Source organism: Argiope bruennichi, chromosome 4 (assembly GCF_947563725.1).
Source record: "Argiope bruennichi chromosome 4, qqArgBrue1.1, whole genome shotgun sequence".
Taxonomy (NCBI): domain Eukaryota; kingdom Metazoa; phylum Arthropoda; class Arachnida; order Araneae; family Araneidae; genus Argiope; species Argiope bruennichi.
Genome location: NC_079154.1, coordinates 133,078,581 through 133,102,127, shown reverse-complemented (window position 1 = coordinate 133,102,127; position 23,547 = coordinate 133,078,581). Strand labels below are relative to the sequence as shown.

Genomic DNA, 23,547 nt, shown 5'->3' with positions numbered 1-23,547 from the left:
TAAAAATACTATATATTCTATTAAAATACTACTCGGGTAATTTCGAAGTGATTCATTATTTCATAGAGCAACTTCTATTTTAAATTAGGTTTTATTTTATTATTCGAAATTATATCGAAGCACTGTAATTAGAAATAATTTTTCCTATAAATAGCTTTATAAATAAAATCGAATTATCTTTAGACGCAGTCTGTGGTAAGGCAGAAAATATTTGGCGATAATTGAAATATAAGCGAAGACTGATTTGAAAAATGCTGCAGCTCCCATTTTACTAATATCAAAGTTTAAAAAAAAGTTTTTAGAAATTTTCATCTTTACTATTCACCTTTCTCGTAATATTCAATTTTATTAACAAGCTAATGGACCTAAACGCCCTCAGACATCAAGCTCATGAAAATGATACAATAGTGCGTCCATGGGCGTCGTATTTACATACGATCAGTCGGGTAGTGCACTGCGGCGGTACGTTTACGTGTTGCAACACGTTTTCGAGGGCGATTATTTTTCTAAAAGGTAAGTAGTGCTTGTTTTATGTATAATTATTGTAGGTACTGTCCGACAAAGGGTTAAACAATGTGGCAATTTTAAGATGCATTTTATAATGTATTTTATGCACAACTGACGACACAATTAATGAAATGATGAGGGTGGAACTTAACTCCATCCGATTCTTGCATTTCTCCTGATCACCCAGCTTGCAAGAACTATCGACACGTTTTTCCGTTGCCGGCAATAACTGGAATATAACATACATCTGCATCATTTTCTGGGTTCAAAATTGTAGTATAATACATTATATACAAAATTAAATGAGGGGCAAATGTTTGGTTGTATGATGAGTAAGTAATGTCTACTTAATGAGAAAGGTGAATGTGCATCTGTCTGTATTTTGGCCGTATGTAGGGGTAAACCATTAGACCTAGAGCTATCAACCAGGCTACAGCTTGAGAGACTTTTTTAGAACTTTTATTACAATTTTAGTCAATGAAAATTTAAGCGAAATTTTGGCAATTTTCCGGAGTAACATTCGAGAGTATTACAGCACAAAAAATATTTTTTCATCAGTTTAAAATGTTAAAAATTATATTTTGAATAATAGTTATTACTTTGCCATGTATTTTTTTCAATTATTATCAATTTATAAAAGTATATTTTAAACATATTTTACAAAAATTGTTTTCCCACACACACACACACAAAAAATTAACTTGCACGAACTCATTATAATAGCATGAAAAAAATGTCTTATTAACGTACTGTCCTTACACTAACAAAAACCGAAATGAAAAGAATGAATTAACTTTCATTGCAATCCATTATAATTGTGACCCAACAGATAATAACTGAACCTTTAGTAATAGGCATCCATATTTAATTAGAAAAATGATTTAAATGAATTGAATAATTAGATTTTATGTTGTTTAAATAAAATATTTTCATGAATTAATCAAATGTTCTCAGTCCCTCGGCCCTGTGAGTCATATTTAATAAAACATCACTGAAACACTAACAAAAAAAATACCGCCCCTTTGTGACAAAATTTATAAAAATCTACATTTTACAAAAACGCTCCAATTTAGACCACTTCACTGACCGCCTAAAGCATTGTTTCCCAAAGTGTGGTACACGTACACCCAGGGGTACAATAAGAGTTGGAGGGGGGTACAACTGGAGCGAAAGTCATCCCCCCGGGAAATCACGCGACTCTGTTCAAAATGAAAGAAGCCCAATCATTTGTGGTCCACTGTCCCTCCCTATGTGACCGAAATCGGAGAAATCTTTGATTTTTACCTTTGATTTTGCAAATCTTATGGCCTTTGTAAGATACGAAAAAAAAAAATCATGACGACTTTTTATTTTGCCAGCCTTTATTAGGTCACACAACAGGAGAAGATATCTTTAATGTTATGAATAAATTTATGCAAGAGAACAAAATGGATTGGAATAGATGTGTTGGAATAAGCACAGATGGAAGGAAAAGTATGGTCGGAATTAATAAAGGACTCGTTGCAAGAATTCGAAATGTTGCCCAGAATGTCATATCCACACATTGTTGCATACACAGAGAGGCTTTGGAAACACGTAAGATGCCCGCTGAACTACAGAAAGTTCTAGATGAAAGCGTGAAAATTGTTAACTACATTAAAAGCCGTCCTTTGAATGCACGACTTTTTTCGCAAATATGTGAAGAAATGGGAAGTAGTCACACCCAGCTTCTTTTTCATACCGATGTTCGTTGGCTATCTTAAGGAAAGGTTATGAGTAGATTGTTTGAATTTAGGCATGAACTTCAATGTTTTCTTAATGATAGATTTGAGTTGAGAAATTGTTTACATGACTGGAAATGGCTTTGTAAACTAGCATATTTAGCAGATATATTCTCTATTTTAAGCTGCCTCAACTTATCGTTACAAGACAAAGACATTTCATTGTTTCATCTTCAAGATAAAGTGAACGCTGCCATCGCAAAACTAAATTTATGGCAAAAGAGAGTTGGTAGCAGAGAAGTAGACTCGTTTCCCTCTCTTCATGAGTTTATAACACGTTCGACTACTAAAAGGATGCTGATACTCTGAAATGCATAACACAGCATTTGGAGAGTTTGCAAGGGGGCTTGAAAAACTATTTCCCTGATTTAAACAAAAATATTGAGTGGATAAGAGATCTGTTTAACATTGACATAACATCCATGCCAGAAGATTTGACGCATGCAGAAGAAAAGCAATTGTTGGAATTGGCTTCAGACGGATTTTTGAAAATTAAACATAGGGAGAGTACCTTAACATCATTCTGGTTACAAATGCAATACGTGTATCCGGTCTTAACAGAAAAAGTTCTGAAATACATATTACCTTTTCCAACTTCATATTTATGTGAAGTTGCTTTTTCAGCATTTGCAGAGATGAAGTCGACAAAAAGGAACAGACTTTTGGACGTGGAACCGCATCTGAGATTAAAATTAACAAACAGGGAACCACATGCTGACGATCTGTCATCTCGGCACAAACCATTTCATCCTTCTCATTGAGCCAAATAAATGTTACTTACAATATAACTCTTATTTATATTTTATAATGGATAATTTTATTTCACTTTTCTTATAATTTTGTGTATGTCATAAAAAGAGAAAAAATAAATATACTTCTGATTGTTATTAAAATGCAACCATTTTTTTGCCTAGGGGTACTCAGCGTTACGAAAATTATCGAAGGGGTACACATTTGTCAAAAGTTTGGGAAACACTGGCCTAAAGGGAAAACACATCTATTCAAGTCTGTTTAATTAATCTAAAATTATGAAATTATATTTTCAAAAGGATACTAACCCATAACTCAAAAATGCGATGGCTTAAATTATTTACAAATCTGATATGTGATTTTGTGACGCAATTGAGTTCTGAGTGAAGTTTTGGTCTGAATCGATTAGAAAAAAATGCATATAAAACAAAATTCAACTTTGTTAGAGAATATGCCAGAAAGTTTTGTGGAGACCAATCTCCGTACTTCCTTTTTTTTATTTCTACTTTCTTAAATGTCGATTAGCATTAAAAAGAAATAAAATCTGTTTAAGAGAATATGCTCTTTGGAAAAAACTGCTGTCATTCAAAAATCCGACTGAAAAAGTATCTATTCCTTTTATAAATCTGCATTCCTCAAACCCCTAAAGACTTGGGATACATCTTCCACGAAAAGTAATAGATCAACTGTTTTTATAAAGATGAGTTTGCTCAAGAAATTTCACCTTTTAAAACATGCAAAATGTATTTATATCTAATGGTCTCGCATTTTTCGTATTCATCCGATAATGATTTACGACTACATTCTTTGACATTTCTAATTATGCTTGAAATAAGATGCTTTTAGAAAGAAATAGGAAGACTCTGAAAATGCAAAAGTCTCAAATGATCAAATTTTGACACATTTCTAAGAAATGGCGACTCTATATAAGATGAATGTTATTGTCTGAAATTCGCGTCGTATTTATGAATGATTTTTTTTTTCATTTATAGATTTTAGTAAAACATGCAATATGCATCGGCAAAAAATAAGAGCTTCGTACTTTTAATACAAAAATCTTGTTTACTCTTAACTCATATTCTTACTTCAGTCATGTATAGAAAAGTAATCTATTGAAATTTCGAAAAAAAAAAAAATATCAAGATCCCTGTCATCTGGTTTCTACGGAAAAAATTCCCATACCTAAAATGTAATTACGTTATAAAAACTGTATCAAATTCTTTTTATAGGAAAAAGAAATCCCGCTTTTCCCCCTGCTAGACATCGTTGCAAGATGCTAAAATTATCAAAAATAAAAGAATCGATGGAAAAAATAAATATAGCAGAGACGGAAGATTTTACTTTCCTCTGGCAACTTTTTTTAATTTTAAAAAGCATTTCTGCATGAAATATGTCCCCACACATTTCAGATATGCTTATGGGAGAAAGTTTTTTTTAAACTTATTTTTGATCTTCCAGAATTCCGTCTATGATGAAGACTTCACTCTTTCAAGATCTTCAAGTATTATTTTTTTAAGAACTTATGTTCAAAACATTGTTTGTTCTAATTAGGAACAACAAACTAAGTTTCTAAACAAAAACTCTAATTAAAAGAGAATTGGTTTTAAAAAAACTCTAATCAAAATGTAAGAGCCGAATAAGACAAAATAACTAAAAGGTTTTTTTCCCCTTGATTGCTATTATTTAACTTTTCAGTTTTATTTTTATAAAAATCTGATTTTGCAGTCGATTTTCATTTTCCCATTGATCTGCGGAAATCTTTAAATTTTGAGCCCTTACATGATCTATTCAAGATCTTTATATCTTTATTTCTTATTTATCAATTAATCTATTCATTCAATTCAATTTTATTTTTATTTTTATTTGATACCAACGATAGCGAATTTAAGCAAGCATTTCTTTCAAATCACTTTTATAATATCAATTATTATAAATTATAAATTAAAGATTGAAAATAGTTTAGAAAATAGAAACAAGTTTTATATATAGATTTGATTAGTGCAGTGAAATGGAGAAAGTATTTTATAATAGATATGGCCGTTTAAAAAATTATGGAAATTGCAGTCGATGTAAACAAAAATTAAGAATAAAGTAAGTTGCAATGAATTTCATAGAAAAGATAAAAAATTAAATTATATTGTATAAGAAATTGAAATTTTAATTTGAATGTTTCTAATAGTGTCTTAGGCTTTTATGATTTGTTTTAATAACGATTTTTTTTTTATGAAAAATATTTTCTACTTCTTACTAGGCCGAGTAAAGGCTTATTTTGAAAACCTTTTTCCATTTATTATTTGCTGTATATTTGGTGATGAAAGTCACCTTGCTTTTGTAACAGAAAATTTAAAATGTATTGTCTCTGATTGCCTTTCTTCAACAGTAGCGTTTGACTCGTTAGGCAATCGATTTTTTTGGGGCGGGGGGGGGGGGTCTCTCTCATGAATGATTGGCGAAAATTGAATTTTAAGAAACAGCCTTCAAACAGAAGAGGACAGGAGGCCCCCTTTCTGCTGATGGATGTAAAATTCCTATGCGCAATTCGGGTTACGACGGAAGTAATTTGTCGCTGCTTTATCGCACCTCCACTTATCTGATGAACTAAAGCACCCTTTCGAGTGATAAGAGGGAATTCTTTTTTGGGAGAACTTTCCTGGTTGGGGGGGGGGAGAGGAACAGATCTGGGATCTGCTCAGTATGCACGAGGAACAGAATCAAATTCTGCTTGCATCATGCAAAAGAAATGGGTGGCCTCTTTGGACCTATCAGACAATTCTGAATTTAAAAAGCTAAAAAAAAAAATTTTTTTTTTTAAACTTTGCCTGGTATTACTCTGTCTGTAATTGTAGTAAAGGAAAAAAATAATAAAAGTCTTGTTTGTATAAAAGTAAAATGATACATAAGGCCTTAACGTGAAGAATGTTGATGCAGATCGAAGTTTGAAATAAAATCATTATTGAAGGTACGCAGATTAATTTAGCGATTAGAGATGTCTTGAAGGAATTAATAACAATAATGTTATTTTAATCTATGTTTTTTTAATGTATTTCTAATATGCTTAGCCTGATATACCTCAGTAAAAATTGTAAATTTCAGATTTTTTAATCTTTTTTATTTTAAAATTTAATTTCTAAAAATCAGAAGTAAAATTCGTATTTATTCCAATTTTATAGCTTGAATTTTCAGAACTAGGAAGTTTTTTCTAATAAACTTTCAGTTCTTTTCTTTTTAATAATATTGATACTCAAATGATGCACAATGATACTGAAATATCCAAATGATAAAGACGAAAGAAACGGATAGTAACTGTGAAAGTACTTTTTATAGATTTTAATTTATAATATGCCGATAGGTTTTAGTTTAGTTATCAAATGATGAGGATGCCTGAACGAGTGCCCCCACTTTGCAAACTTTTGCTCCGCACAAGCGTAATGAATTCAATATAATGAATTCAAACAAGTGAATTCAATACAGTGTACAACAGATCCGCTTACTCGTCAATTATTCTGTGGCATTTGGTTTCGAACCTGTAAAACCCTCAACCCCGAAGTTGAGACCCTACTGAAAATCCACCGCTGCCCAATTTGCAATTTATTTAGAATATAATTTGTATTAGAGGAAATTGAATAATAACATCTAATATATTTTGTAGAAATATTACACGATAATCTGATAAATGATATTTTTATGAAGATTTTTATATAATTTACAAAAACATGAAACTATTTTTTGAAATCTAAAATCAATACCATAAAAAATATGAATTTTTTTAAAACTTTAAGTGCAACAGTACCGTCTTTTTCTGCTTCAAAGCATTTTTTCATGAATATATATATATACAGGTTGCCAAAAAATAAAATTACCAGTTCGGAGAAATTGAGATGGAAATTTTTTTTTTTAATATCTTGAAGCGTAAAAGAGAAATTCACCTCCTTGAGATCCGCGAATGAAAAAAAAAAAAAAAAAAAAGAGAGAGAGAGAGAGAATTTTCCGGAGAATTCAAATCCAGATGAGGAAGCCCGAGAAATATTTATGTTTACTGCAAAAAGACGAACTTTCCGTAGACGCTGCAGAGGATTTGGAAATTCTTTTCCTGCGAATGTATATGACACTCACAAGGAAGGGAACGTTCCCCGACAGAATGTTACAATACGGATCGTTTCGCATAAATCACGAAAATATTTCACGTTGGAATGGATTTAAATATTTTCCCGATTTTATTTCCCTCGCAGCTATTTCCAAAATGCATCATTTTCCCTTCTTTTGAAACTTGTGATGCGATTAGATTTTTCTCTCACCTATTTGGGGACATCAAAGTATTTATCCTCGAAATGAAGCCTCCAAGCTTTGTTTCATTTTGATTCCTGCGAATAATACAAGTTCTGGAAGACTTTACAGAATGATATCAGCTGTCCATAAAATGGATGCGAAACTTCAAAAAATTACCAGAAGTAAAGGCGATAGGAACAAAATGTTCAGAGGAATAGAAAGAAGAAACATTTCTGATCATTATAAAAATTTTGAAAATGCACATCCTATTTATTAATATCAAGACTAAAATATTTCTGTAACTGAGAGAATATAGTTAGTTTGTTCCGAGAATTAGAGAATCATTACTTTTTATATTATTAACTAGCCTTCATCAGCATTTTTTTTGAGGCGGGGGGAGAGGTTGTTTAACGGTTTCTAAATATTTCAATTAAATAATTTTGGTTCCTTCGGCTTTCAGCTAATAAATATTTTACTTGAATGATATTTGATACAGAAGATCAGTGCAATCCGATATCATTGATATCATTCAGAAAAATTGCAACCTTTTAAAAATTGGAGACATCTTGAGATTTACCAATTTTCTATCTTCAAATCCATTCCTACGTTTTCTTTTTAATCAAAATCTACACCAGACGATTATTTTAAGCATTGCCAAAAGGTTTTTAAATAATAACAAAAGATCGGTGATAAAGCAAAAGGATGAAAGTCGAAAATAAATAACACTTTAATAATTTTTCGTCTAGTACAAATAGTAGAATTCCGAATAGTACAAAAGATATCCAAGTCCATAAAAATTTAATTTTAATGCAAAATAGTATTTCTTTTACCAAACTCCTGTTGTTCCCTATATTATAAAAAAGCAACATCATAAATCTCTTTCCTGCCTTATATCTACGAACTATTTAGAATGGCACCAAAATCAATATTTCATACTTAATAGCATCTAGCATAAGAGAAGATAAAATATAGTCAGCGTGTTAAAATCAGAGAAATGAATATAATAGAAGCTCCTTTTACATATACACTTTTATAAATGTATCAAAAGTAGAATTTTGTTACTTGAATTATTTTCTTATTTTAAATCTTCTGTTTATAATAAATTATTTTAAATATTATAGAATCTTGAAATCAGCAGTTTCTTTGATAGGTGTATGGAATCCAAATTTTATCGAATCAGTAATTCAGTTTTATGAATGAATAATTAATACACTAGTTCAACATTTACGATTTCTTGTCCATCAAGTCCAATGAAAAGTGTTGGAAGACAGAATTTTTTTTAAGTACTCTAAATAAAAGTGTGTTTCAAAGGTCTCCTTTCGCTCAACTTGTCTTGGAATGGAATACATTGACAGAAAGAGAAGGAAGAGAAAGTGAGGAAACTATGGTTGGCATACTCTTAAAATATGTGGCTGAAATAATAGGAGTGAATTGGCTGCAATACTGCAATCAAATAAATTAGTTATAAAGGTAAACTCTTATGGAGAACACACTAACGGCCAGCCCAGTAAAAAATGGAAATAAATTCCGTGCGGCAAAATCATAGTTTACTGAAGTTGGCCTCACGTGATAAGCACCTAAGGAAGGCTTGAAAGTGATGAATAATTGGAATGTTTATTTTATAAAAATAATTTAATCAATAAAAATCTGTAATAAATAAAACAAGAATAATAAGTTCTCCAGAAATTTATAAAATACAGTTTAGTATATGCAACTTACTGGAATGAATAAACGCAATGCGATTTTTGTTGAATTTTCTTACATGTTTGATAAAACATTCGTCATAATTTAATTTCTTAATTAATTCATAAACGATAGTTTGAACTTCTCAGTAAGTATGAACAAATGTTAAATATCAAGCAACTTTTTTATTATAATTTACAATTCCGAGGAAAGCTTTTTTGCAGATGTGATGGTAATTGACAAAAACATTAAATCGAGGCAATCCGTATCAACTGATTCTTTACATCATTTAAGAAGCTTGACGGCAGTCAGTCTGTGAACATTTTCTGATCTATATATAAGCAAAAGATATTTCATGTTCTTGATAAGTTTCAAATATGACTAGCACTATGCAATCGACGTTAGTTGTCTGCAAACGTAGTGAAATTTAAGGCACTTGACATTGCCTTCGATTGGTTGATGTATATTAAATAAATTATAAATAATAAAGAAAATAAACAAAATCACTTTACCTTCACAAAATTAGAAAATGCTACGGGGGCCTGGTGCTCTCGCACCGTTTGCCCACCCTCGGACCTTGAACACAGTAACTCTATTATAGACCGCAATGATTTTGCTTCTCAATTTTAATTCGAAACTTATTTCTAAAAATAAACTTGTCTTAAGTCCAAAAATATGTTACGTACAATCCAGCACTAAAATCAAGCAACCAATGACACTGGGCGTGCTTATATATTTTCTTTCTTCGGTTTTTCCTTTCTTTAGAATCGGAAAAAAAGCCGTTGCTTTTTTTTTTCTTGCAATTGAAGCAAAACTTCTTTCCCTTATTTCTTCACGTCTCTGTTGGTTTTAATTCGAAGACAGGCATCTCACTTTCGTAAACGATAATATTGGCTTTTTGTTCTTCCTCCACTTCATTCCTAATCCGTGCTACTGGGAGGCCCTAGGAATGTGGAGAACGGCATGTTAATGGCTTTTCCCGCTCACGCATTAAGGTTTCTTCTCGACTTGCGTGTTGTTTCGGAAGCGGTTTATTGTTCTCTCGGCTGTCTTTTTACCGTTTGTTCGGAAATTTTTATTCTTTTTCCCCTCCTACACCTTTATTTGTTAGACTTCCTGTCTCACTCCCTGGAAATACTTTCAGAGCATTCTTTTGGTACTTGGATGCCGATGGAACCATTGTGAAGGTGTAATATTGAGGAATTTTTGTTCAGAACACTCTTCATGATATAACTTATAATGCGGTGATATTATGTGGCTTCTAAAGAGAAAATACGAACGAAATATCTTTCACAGTGGCCAAAAAGGAAAAAAACATTTATGAGCGGAACATGATGCGCACTGCTTATTATTTTACTATAGGAAAGTTTGCCAAATGGCTAAAATTGTCGTTTGAAACTTTCCCATTTGAGAAGTGCACACACAAAAAAAATCTACAATGAGACTTGTTTATCATTATTCAGGGAAAAACACACTGGGAATGGAAAAAAACACACACACTAGCTAAGCATTTGATTCAATTCCCGGTCAATTATTCACAGTCATGATATTCACAGTCGATTATTATAAATTCCTTTAAGTCAAAAGTGAAAAATAAAAATCATAAATAACAAGAATGAGAGACGGAAGAGATGAAAGGAAGAAGCTAGAGGTTGGAATATCAACTAATCCAAAGAAAGCTGACATTTAAGCACTTAAAACCTTTCTGCATTCAAATTTTACTGTCACACTCAATTCGTAAAAAGTATGCATGTCATTTTATTTTTTATTATATATTTTGGTATTCATTTCAATCTTTACTATTAGTAGAGAAATGGGTAAGTGATGTGTATGTTGGGCGGGCCACTAGATTCATATTTACAAAATCGGTTCAATTTGGAAACTTTCATTCATTAAAACTTTATTATAGCACCAAAAATGATAGCTCAAATATTACAGAGCAAAAAAAAATTATTTTTGCATAAAAATTTATAAAACTTTATTTCTTCGATCGTACTAATAATATAGTGCCTTATAGTTTCTTTTCTGTAATTTTTATAAGGCAATATATATATATATATATATATATATATATATATATATATATATATATATATATATACTTTCATTCCATTTTGGAATGAAATTTTTAAAAAGGGATTTTTTTTACGACTGCAATTGTTTTGCATTTTTATTCCATTATTGAGGATTGATTGTAAAAGGCGTGATATTTATTATAAAAGGTGTGAATTTGATTTCTTTTTATTCTTCCTTTTTAAGGTATATGTACACACTTGAAACTTCGAAAATCGTTTAAAATATCGAATATTTTTTATTGCTTAATAATGTTCTCTGATCCTTTAGCTTTCAAACGATACCAAGATTGTTGTCAATATTCGAAATATTTCTCCAATTATAATTATTTTTCTTGAGGTGCTTTCAATAAAAACTCTAGTTACGTTTTTTTTTAAAATTCATTTTATGAAGAATGATATTTTTCTACTATGTTGCTTCATTCAAGCAATTATAACTCAACAACAAATTAACCAAATACAATTATTTAGATATCAAAATAATCTGCATGAAATAACGGATGTTTTGTGCTTCAATCAAAGATATATTCATAGAAATGAATTTTTAATAGCTATTTAAAAGTCAAAATTACAGAAAAATCTCGCTTTTTCTATTCATCGTTTATGAAAAAATTGTCGAAAAAACTATATATTTTTATAACTTGATTGAGGCAGACAGCATGAAGACTAATATTAGGCATCATTTCCAACTAGAATTGTGTGTCTGTACAAATTAGAATTTAAGATATCAGGTTTCAAAAAATATGCTAATTATCTCATTAAATATTATTTAATTAATTAATAATTAGTGTAATATGGTTTTTTTCTCTAACTGAGTTCTAACATACATTAATGACCTACTGTGAAAACGCTGGATTTTTAAAGTTAAAATTTTTAAAAAATCTTCTAGTGTGTACGTACACCTTAAAGCACAAATTGAAAAAAAAAAAAAAAAAAAGGAATTTTTTTAAAAAATTTTGTATTAATTATAAACATTGTTCAAGCTTCAAAGTAGGAAATTATTAACATTTTTAATTGTTCTTTTATTTCTAAGCACTATTTCTTTTCAGTTGTGAAATTGAAAGCATAAAAATATATTATTGCTCTTTAAACTTGAAGTTTATCTTTTTTTTCTTGTAATGTATAGTTATTATTGAATTGACAAACAAAAACTCTCTTAGATATTGCAAAACTATGAAACATATTCGGTATTGTTCAAAATACTCTGGTGCTAAACAATTTTTCTTATTCTTATATATTTCAATTCCCCCAAAAATATGGCGAGTTTGTTAAAATTTAATTTGATGCTTAAAATTATTTTTTGGGGGGAACTGGGGTGAATAAAAAATATCATGTTAAGATATTTAAGTGAAATCAACTTCATTTAATGTTTCCGGTGAATCAGCAAATAAAGGCAGTTAGTAGATTATATGTGTTGAATCATTTAATATGAAATTTTTTTCATTATACTGATATCAAATGTCTCTTGACATTTTAAAGTTTTTAATAAAAATTTATTTAAATTTCAGAACTTTTAAATTGTCCTTCAATCAGTTTAATACAAGTAATTATTCAAAACGTTAATTTTTTTTCATATTGTCTCATTGCAGATTTGAAGCTCGATAGCAAAGCTCCCCGACTGAAGAGACTATGCATCTGAAATAGTGTGATATTATCTCGACTTCTCGTGTTTCTAAGTCAAGGTTTAATCATGAATGTGAGCGAATCCAGCTTAACCGCTGAAGAAGCGGGTGATATCGAGTTCCACAAGAATTTCCTGCTGACTACCCGATTTTGGGTGCAAAGAATACTCGTCCCTTCAATCATGACAATCGGCATCGTTGGCAATGTGGTCACCATTGTGATTATGACCAGAAGAAGAATGAGAAGTTCCACCAACAACTATCTTGCTGCCTTAGCTATTTTTGACATGATGTACTTAATTTTCACATTCATTCTGTCTCTTAGTCACTACCCGAGAATTCCAGATAGTGACCATTTCGTATATTGGAGGTTAAAACCTTTTATCCTCATGCTCACAGATACTTGCAGTAATACTTCTGTGTGGTTGACTGTCACTTTCACTGTGGAAAGATACATAGCTGTGTGCCATCCAATGAAAGGTAAAGTATTCTGCACTGAATCTCGGGCTAAAAAAGCAATAGTGGCTGTTTTTCTGTTTTGCTTTGCATTCACTATTCCTACCCCTTTTGAATGGAAAGTAATCGAAAGAACAGATCAGACAACAAACCATACAACTCTGGCTCTGGATCACTCAGAAATGGGCAAGAACTACCTCTATAAGACCATTTACTATTGGTTAACTGTAGTGTTCTTCATATTCGTACCATTCATTCTTTTGGCCATTTTCAATAGCTTCTTGATCCGATCAGTGCATCTGTCGAAAGTCCAGAGATCATCCATGACCAGAGGAGAGAACAGTGACAACAGCCAAGAGAACAAGATTACCATCATGCTGATTGCTGTGGTCATCCTTTTCTTCATTTGCCAACTACCCACGGCTTGTCACCTATTGTACAGCACCCTTCATGAAAATTTCGATCTCAAACAGCTCTATCTCCTCAGAGGCTTGGGCAATATCTTCAATTTCTTGATGTCGTTGAATGCTGCTGGCAACTTCGTCCTGTATTGTCTTTTGAGTCAAAAGTATAGGAGAACTTTTATCCAGATCTTTTGTCCTTGTCTCAGAGAAAAAAGAGGCATGATGAATTCTATGTATTACCAGAGTACGGTTTGCAGCAACGTCGACACGGATAGTCCTGGTAGTAGCTCCAGTAGAAGGCTGAGCAACGCTAGAATAAGCAAACTTGGCACTCCTAGGGGTAGCAGTGGTGACGTCGATCATGCAAGAAAGGACAGCCCCGCGGGAGGCTCACGAACAGTATTTTTGCAGGTACCAAAATGTTCTGCTTCAAAAGTTGTGTACGAAGATGATGACGATGCATTCACTGAAGACTCTAGTCAAGGTCAAACCTCTTGTGCTGGTCGATGCAGGAAGATGCTTCGTGGCCCCTGGAGACACCTAAAGCAATCGATGGGCATCGAAGACAAGAAAACGCGAGAGCAAGTAATTCCACTGAAAGGAGGCGGCAACAAGTGCATTGTCATAACTGCGCCTGATGGGATACCGGATTCGTCTTCACATTGGACACCGAATTCTGCTGTATAACACACCTGATATGAAATTGTGCATCTTGGAACTATATTTAAGCGAGATGATTATCACCGATGAAAAACTTTTGAAAAATGTATTTTGATCTAGTACTGAAATGATTCGCTAAAAAGAAAGTGAGATATGTTTTTGTAACATAAAGAAATGAGAATATTAAAAGTATGCACCCATGAAGGAGACAGAAATATAATTTGTCCATATGTAAAAAAAGAACATTGTAGTATTAGATATGCTAATTTATGTCTATCTTTAAATAATCGAAGAAACTGAAAAATTGATGAGGGAAGAATGTGTAGCATCATTTGGCTTTAATAGACAGAAAGCAGCAATAAAAAATAAAACATTGCAGAATCTATCTGTAAAGTTACAAAAAACTTTAAATGCTAACTTGGTATTTTATTATTAAAACTGCTAACAAGTCCACATCCTTTGTAAAGTAGTATTTATAAGAACTAAGAGCTAAATTCTGTAGGATAGGCATTGTTTTTTTTATCAAGTATATTCGCCTATTTTCATTGCGAACTTTTTCATTGCAAAATAATTATTTCCAAATGTCCCTTGTTAACATAACGTAAGGTTGATGATGTGTATCATAAATATTACAATGATCATAATGTTTCTATAGTTATTAACAGGAACATTTATGTATAAAAATTCTAAAAACATTGCTGACAAAAATCAAAGTGCACATACATGCATAAAGTTCTTATAATAATGTATTTTTCTAGTATTGTAGAGAGAATTTAACTATGTCAAAATCTTGTTATAATCCTATGAGTAAAATTCATTTATTGATTCAATGTTTTATGACAAGTGGAAAATTTGAATGATTTTGAATTTGTTGTTTTGCATAAGAAATTGTTAATTTGTCAATGATGAATTATTGAGATAGAAGAAAAGCGAAACATCTCAGCACTTCAGTAGCAAAATTAACAAAATACTTCTTGCAATTGCCAAAACATTTTTTCAATATATTTTTTATTTAATTAAAAGTAAATTTAATAAATTATTTTTAAGTAGAATATGCAATTATAAACTAAAACATATCTAAACAAATTTCGTAGCTCACTTGTGTAACACATATCAACAATTGTTTCCATGTATGTTTGATAAATCTAAAAACTGAGCCCCACCAGAGTCACAGAAGTAATGAACTAAAATTTCTTCAAGGAATTCACATATCCTTTACTATTTACATCAGTCTTATGGAATTTAAAAAATATTATTCATGGAACCAATATTTGTGTACCATACGTCTAGCCGATTTAAACTCGGTATTTATTATGCATATTATTACTTCACATAATTTTATTTTTATGTCAAATGCAGTTCCCGATTTATTTGCCTTATACATTATTTGATATGTGCTTAGTTCTTAAACAGATTTTAAAATAAGCAAAACTAACTATTTGTAAACTATTAACATTATCAGAGTTCGTTAATATTTAAATCTAATTACTGTTCATTTTTTAAGGTTATGTAATGACTTTTATTTCCATTATTAGTCAGATCGATTTTTTTATCAGTTAGCTTACCATACAGTGAGCTCCATGAAAAGGCAACAAGCATTTATTTATTCAAACACTTTACCTTGGCATATACTTTAAATCACATAATTTCAGTAAGTAGGGATCTTTAGCACCCATTTATATTAATTTATTTAAAATACTTAAAATATTTTAGCTCCTGTAGGAGGAAGGTTGCAACTGAAAGCAACTATTATTATTATTTACTATTCTTATAGTGTAAAAGTGTCAGTCTCACCTATGAGCTCCATGAAGTGTAACCTCTCTGATTGCAAAATTTGCAGAGATATGTATATTTCTAAATTTGAAAAGGTTCATCAGACATTTTGGAAATTATTATAGGAAGAAATTATTATAGAAGTGCAAATATATTTTTAAAAAAAACAGAAAAATATCTGTTATACATAAATATCTGCTATCCAATCCGTCATCCAATGGCCATGATTTAAAAGAAATTTCGTCATTTTGGATGCTTTTGCTCAATTTGATAAGTCAATTATTGTAGCCATCGACTTCATCAAGAAATTGAAAATGTAGTCAAAGAAATAACGATTAGTAACTAAGAGTAATAAATTCTCAGAATGCAATTGCATGCGCAATATTAAACTCTACCTAAGAGGAGGAGAGACTCGATCGTTAAGGATACAAGCTGCATAAATAATTTTTGCAGCTTATGTTTATTTTCGTTCTAATTGGTATTTGCTTATTTTTCTTCTCTTGAGAGTTATATGTTAAAAGAAAATGGAAAACAAAAGAAACAAAATCAGCTGGCGCTCTTATCGCCGCTCCTTTTCCCATCCAAGGTTCGATTTAATGCCCTTGATTATCATTTTTTCCCCCTCCTTTTATCGTCTGTTTGGGGCTCGGTTTCGTTTGTGTTTTTCTTCAATGAAAACGTTTTTGGTTGCTGAAATGATATTTTCTAACTGTCGTTTTTCTTCTTTTAGAAAATGTTTGGCTATTATCAGTATAAGTTCCATCAATAATATGCAATTTTCCAACAGTGGAAATAATCTATACATGCTTTCTAATAGTTTTTAAATAGAACTATTAGAAACTGTTACATAGAATTATTAAACAATTCTCCATTTATTCAGTTAGTCATATAAGAAATTCTTAAATTCCTAGATAACATCTTTCATAACAAGCAAACAATATTTCATTTGAAGAATTGATATTTGAGATAATAATTACAATCGCCTTTATGTTAACTATGTAATGAATCAAATTTGATGCAAAAAAGAAAAAACAATTGTAAAATATTTTCAGAAAAAAATTTATATTGTTGGCGAAATAGATAATTGGTAATATGCTCCGTAAACATTATTTCATAGAAAGATATGTAAAAAGGCGCTAATTTTTACAAAAAATGTTTCCTCCACTCCATAATCATTGAAACGTCTTACGCTTTTGAAACGCTCCAAAACAGTGCACATATGTGCACACTGTCTTTGTTCTCATTACTTAATCATATAATAATAATTAATTACGATATGTTGTAAATACATTATATACTAAAGGATTAAAAAATTCTTGTAATCAGTGATCCATGTCTGTATGTGCCACGGAGCAGCAAACAAACCTCAGAATTCAATACAGCAAAAATTTCGTTTAAAAAAATACCCTGTAGAAAATAATATGCTTTGCATTTACTAAATGGACAATTTTTATAAAAATATTTCTGCATTGTAAAAAAGAGATCTGACATTATTTCGAGATTCGTCGTATCAATAATGCGAAACTTTATCATGAGGGACAATTATTTCTCAAAAATGAATCTCAATCTCTTAAGGAATGATTATTTACAATAAAAAAAAATATTTACTTAAACCATTAGTAAATTTACTACAGTTACGTGTGAAAACGGACAGATAAATCATATTTTAAGGCAGAGAGAATAATAATTCATTAATAGAACAGATAATCGAATAACACAACTGAGAGTCTGAATGTTTCATCAAGGTGTATTAATAAACCTTTTCGTAGATGTAGAATGTAGATGGCAGCGGCAGTCGCCCTTGATCACCATTAGGGATATGTTACGCACATGGCGACAGAGCTTGTAAACATTCCACTATTTAATTTCAATATCTTGTCAAAGCTATTGTTCATATTAACATTCTGTTGCAGAATAACGTTAAATTTGCTGATTCCAGGTGTACATATATATATAATATATGAAATGAAACTTGTCTATTTGTCGCAGATTATGAGAAATCATCTCTATTCGGTGCAAATGTAGTTATTTCAGAAAATAGATGTTGATATAAAAGGATTGCTTGTGTAGTTTTAGAAACGGCACTCCTGAATATATAAGACATTTTTCACCGACGGCTTAGATTCCCATGATTTCATTCTATTGACTAAAATTTAAGAGGGTAAGTATCAAAAAAGGAAAATATTGAACAATCTTTGTAAAAATTGTTTTTTATTGTAAAGTATTCACCGTCTTATAAACTATTAAAATAATTTTCTATGGTCAAGAATTGTTAAACATATCAAAGACAAACGTATCAAAAACAAAAGTATTGACAGCCATTTAAGCAACAAAATAACTAAGGATTGTCGCTTTATTAAATTGATGAGATTTCGAAATTTTTCATAATTTCACTACGCATACTGTGGATTTAGTACTGAACTCCCGATATCGTAAAAAATGTTATACCTTTGATGATATTTTGGCTGTAATATCTTTTGATGAAAAATGGTATTGATCAGATAAATTTTTCTTTTCTTTACTCGGTATAGGTATTTAATTTTCAATATTATATAGAAAACGCAAAATAAAATTAGTTTTAAATATACAGTACAATATCATTTCATTTTAGTTGTTTTCTTTTCAGTCTTTCATTTATAATCCGTAATATTTATTAAGTGTTATGGAATCTCCTTATGAATTTCTTACATGAAATTACTACAAGACGGCGGCATATTTACGGATTCAAAATAAAATTAAATTTTAATAGATTAGTTGATTCTTAAATTTTTAAAATAGCTTAGTTTATAGAGGAACGCAAGTCTATAAAATTTGGAAAATGTAAACTTTTTGGGAATAATTGGAAAAATCAAACATAAAAGAAGTTAAACAGTCGAATGTAAAAACATATGCCAAATCATAGTACAGTGCATTCCCGAATATCCGGTTCGCTTCTATCCGGCTTCCGCACTATCCCACCTAGTTTTCTTTGTCGTAATTAATCAAAGAAGGCAAGGCATTGCATTGGAAACATTGCCAAGGCATTAGAAGCGGGCGTCTCCTACGTGTCGTGTGCAAAATACAAGCTGTGACAGGAAAAGAGCAGCGTTCTGCTTGTTGTTCAGTGTTTCGTCAGTGTGTAACGGATCTCATTTGTTGCCGCTGTTCCTGATTATAACTACATAGTACGTATATAATTCGAATATTGTTCTTGGGGTATTATTAGTGTTCTTTTAAGTTACCACAGCGAAGATTTCAAAATAAGTGATAAACGAAAAAAGGTTTTAGCGACTCTGGAAGAGAAATTACACGTTAATTACGCAATAAGTAAGATAATACGTATTATAACAGTAAGTTTGAGTATAAAAATTTTGCCTTCTGGTATTGGTGGGCGAAGAAATGAGTTCATAGATCTCCAGCCTATCCGGCTTTTTTTTGTCATCCGGTCCGGCTTTCCACCACAATAAGCCGGATACTTGGGAGTGTTGTATTATTTTTCCTATTAAACATTTGTAAATTAAGTTGAACTTGGGGGCTTGCTATTATTCATGGACAGGAATGGATCGATTTGCAAAATTCTAAACTGCGTCTCTTCCTTAATCTGAAGATTCTCATCCCAATTATATATTTTATTTTTTATCTATCCAAATACATTTTCTTAGCTCATTATTAAAACAAAATGTGTTATCGTGTCCCTAAAGTACTTCTACAATATACTTCTTGTAGCACCATTAGAAGTACAAACGAGTCTAGTCACTTTTTTAATAAAGTCAGAAATATTTGCTTTCATCTCAGTGTTAAAGCTTATTAGCAAAAATATCGAATCAGTGCACCATTCGTAACCGATTTCGGCGGCCGACGTGAATAAAGGACGCCCAGGTCACTATTGCACATTATTGGTTCTGCACATGACTTTATGCTTTGTATTAAGATATTTAAAATGCTTAAAATTTGCAATACAAATAATGCTTCTTAAGTTAAATAAGGGATAAATATGTTTTTTTGCTTCATGAATTCGGCAATTAATATGTGTAACAAGGTCTCACAAAAACTGTAGTTTATTGCTTTTCGATATAAATTTTATGATCATGCTAATTTACAAATATAATTAAGAGTTAATTCATAATTGCATGTTTAATAAAGCGCTTGAACTCATAAATTACATGGTTTATAAATAGAAATGTATCACAAGCATTTGTACTTGTGTTCCGCTTCTGAATTTCTCGATTATTGTGAATGCAAGATACTAGTCAGGAAACTCGAGTTTATTGTGTTTGCCAATGATTTTCTTTTCAAAATAGACTCTTAATTTACAGTAAGAACACTTACTTATAAGCTAAATATAGTTTTTAAATTCTTAATGCTAGTAACTGCAATATGAAAAATATTTTTAATGTGTTTTGTCATTGACATCTGTGACCCGCATGAAAATGTAGATATCTGACAAAAGCTACATATTATTGTCTCTGCACGACTTTCCATTTATTTGATAGATATGCATGTTACATAAAAAGGAACACGAAAGGTGCCATATGAAATAGCTGTTAGATAGAAATGCAAATTAACTTCATTTTTTACCATTGTTTTTTTTCCAGTTATAGATGTAGGTACATGAATACAATTCGTTACTTGTATGATAGACAAAGACGAATTTGAAATATGTTATCTGTTGCACGCCTGTGAAACTATTTGTAAAAATTCTCGAAATATATCAATAATTTTGTGTTGTTTGAAATAAAGTATGATTTTTACGAACTGTGTTCGGTGTTCATTTTATATTCATTATTCTTCAATAGCAATTTCCTGCTTCGACAGAATGAATATATTTTCAGAGCATATATTTTACAGAAACAGAATTAAGATGCTTTTCTTTTCATTCGACTACCGTTGGAAATGGCCAAATTTCGTTTCAAAATAATTCTCTTGTAGTTGTGTCAAAACAGAATATTCATTAAACTACGCTGAAGTAACATCATTAAAAAATTATGGAAAATCTGTCCGATGAGTAGAGAGTGGAAAATCCAACATACTCAGTAATAGACAATGAATCTTTATTCTACACTAGCCGCCTTTGGCTAGTGTAGGTTCGCCAATCTTAATGCATGTTAAAATTTTAATAATTAAATATTTTATGTGACTCTTAATTTTAATAGCTTCTTCATCAAAACATTTTAAAGCTTGAACTTTTGATAGCCATATAATTCACTCATATTATTATAAATGCCTTCAGCCGTAACGTAATATGTATCCCTCTAATTTTCTGTTAGCTCCCGTAGAATTTATACTTTAAGTTAAAGTGGAAATTATTAAAGTGCAATTGATATACGAACATTTTTTTACCGAAACGAAGCATTTTTCTTTAAATATGAGTACTGATAACAAAGTCGCTGTGTATTTAAACCTTATGGGCACTAAAGAATATCTTTCTTAATTTATATAATATCTCAAGAAGTTTTCAACAAAATTTTCTCAGATTCATCATGAACAGATCGATTTATTAACAATGTTCAGTTTTAAGTGCATCAAACACTAAGAAAATAAACAGAATCGTTTGAAATAATCGGTCGAAAACATGTTAAGCCTTCAAACCCAAGTCCGTATCTGTTGAAAATAGTTGTCAACAATCAGAACACAATGCGAATGCCTGAATTTTCAACGTCAATCATAGTAACGCAAATACGCATATTTTCTACTCCAGTTGGGGTAATGCTATGCAGATTAGAAATATTTAAATTCCTTTATTCTGTTTTATTTTAATTCAAAAGTATTTCAGAATGAATTTCAAAGCTCGATTAATTAACAATGCTTAATTTTAAATGCATCAAACATTAAGAAAATAAAAAGAATCGTTTGAAATAATCGGTCGAATATTTGTTAAGTCTAACCTGATTAGCGTGGGGGGGAAAACTGAAGCCTTACTCATTTAGCGGTGAGGAAATAAAGATTTTTTAGGCGAGAAAGTTATATTTTAATTAATAATTAAAATTCTAATTAAAAATTCAAAGAAAGGGATCACAGGTGCACATTCCCGACCTCTAAAGTATGCATGTGCCAAATTTGGTAGCTGTAGGTCAAACGGTCTGTCCTGTAGACCGCCAACACACACACACACACACACACACACACACACACATTGAGCTTTATTATAAGTATAGACTAGAAACGGGTAACAAAAAGCAGATGAAGCGTCCGCAAATCATTATTAAACAATTACAAAAGCACGAACGCTCAGACAGGTGCTCACTGGAGATGTACCTTCCTAAGAGCAACTTCACTCAACTATTCCTCACTTGTCTGTGCACCTTCGCTTCTATAGGTCTCGTGATAGGGGTCGAATTTTCTAGAATAAATTCAGAAATTCGAATCCTAATGGAGATATCGCAAAGCTACTCGAATATTCGGGATTCTTCATTGTTTTGGCCAAAGTCAAAAGAGGTAAAAGGTACAAAAGAGTACCGAAATTATCTGCGATATTTACTTTTAACTCGTTTTCCTGATTGTACTCGGATCCTATTATTTAAAAATGCTGAATACGAATGTTAGGATGACAGATAAAATGTAAGAAAAAAAAATGATTCATTCATTTTTCTATATATAGTAACTTAGATCTGCAATTAAAAAATGTCTTAAAATAACTATTGTTTTAATAGATTTACGGATGCAGATTACTAGAAAAATAAGTAAAATATACATCACTTTTAATTCCATCACAAATGATAGGTCTCACGTCTATGAATATATTGAAGAGCAACGAAATAGCGTTTGTAGAAACTTATTAAACATGTATATATAGATCGATAGATTTCACATAATATCTTTCTCTATATGAACTCGATCCACGAAAGAATTCAATATTATTTATTTAGGATTTTCTTGACGTTGGTAAAGTGTTCAATTCAATAACAAAGAAAAGAGAAATAAATTAAAACTGCTCGCTTGCTGCCCTCTTTCTCATTTTCATTCTCTCCCACTTATTGATTTTTACTTCCCAATCGATATTTTTGTGAAAAAAAACTAGCATTTTGAAAATCTTGAATTGACAATATGTATTTAGTATTCAGAAAGCAAATGGACGATCATTTGAAAACGATATTTTACATTGTTTCCACAAGGTGACTACGTGAAATTTCCGATGTGACTGACAGCCGTGCTGAAAAGAAGCATTGTAAAGGAAGAATGACGTAAAAAAAAAATGATATTGATGCTTGGAATTAAAATGCTCGCTAGGAAAATAGGAAAATTTGATTATTCTGTCCCTGTCTCCGAAAGATTTTATTTCCATTGTTTTAAGGTAAGACTTTATAAGGCAACATATTAAAACTTTATCAAAAAGAATATTTCAATCACTTTATTAACAGCTTCCGGGTTTAAATTGAAAAACTTACAGTAAGCTGCAAACTTGCAAAGACGCCCAAACTATAAATAGAACGCAGAAGGTAGCTACAAAATTCCACATGCCAGTAAAATGCAAAGGAAATGTCAGAAAATAGTTTTCTTGCGTAAATGTTTGCATTTGCCATGTACCATACATTCTTAGGTATTAGGTGCGATAGAGTGAATGAGTGTTTCAATGGATGCATTTTTACAAGGATTTTGCTGACAAAGGATCGTCAGC

General features: G+C 31.0%; 1 protein-coding gene across 3 annotated transcripts in view; it reads left to right on the top strand.

Moving 5' to 3' along the window:
* The window catches only part of LOC129965770 (FMRFamide receptor-like), a 262,298-nt gene extending 241,611 nt beyond the window's left edge, over window positions 1-20,687 (top strand). For all 3 annotated transcript variants that reach the window (XM_056079944.1, XM_056079942.1, XM_056079943.1), the window contains one exon: window positions 12,628-20,687. In XM_056079944.1, the coding sequence (XP_055935919.1) occupies window positions 12,729-14,207 (1,479 nt within the window). In that variant the 5' untranslated portion in view covers window positions 12,628-12,728 and the 3' untranslated portion in view covers window positions 14,208-20,687. The remainder of the gene's footprint in view (window positions 1-12,627) is intronic.
* The last annotated feature ends 2,860 nt before the right edge of the window (window positions 20,688-23,547 follow it).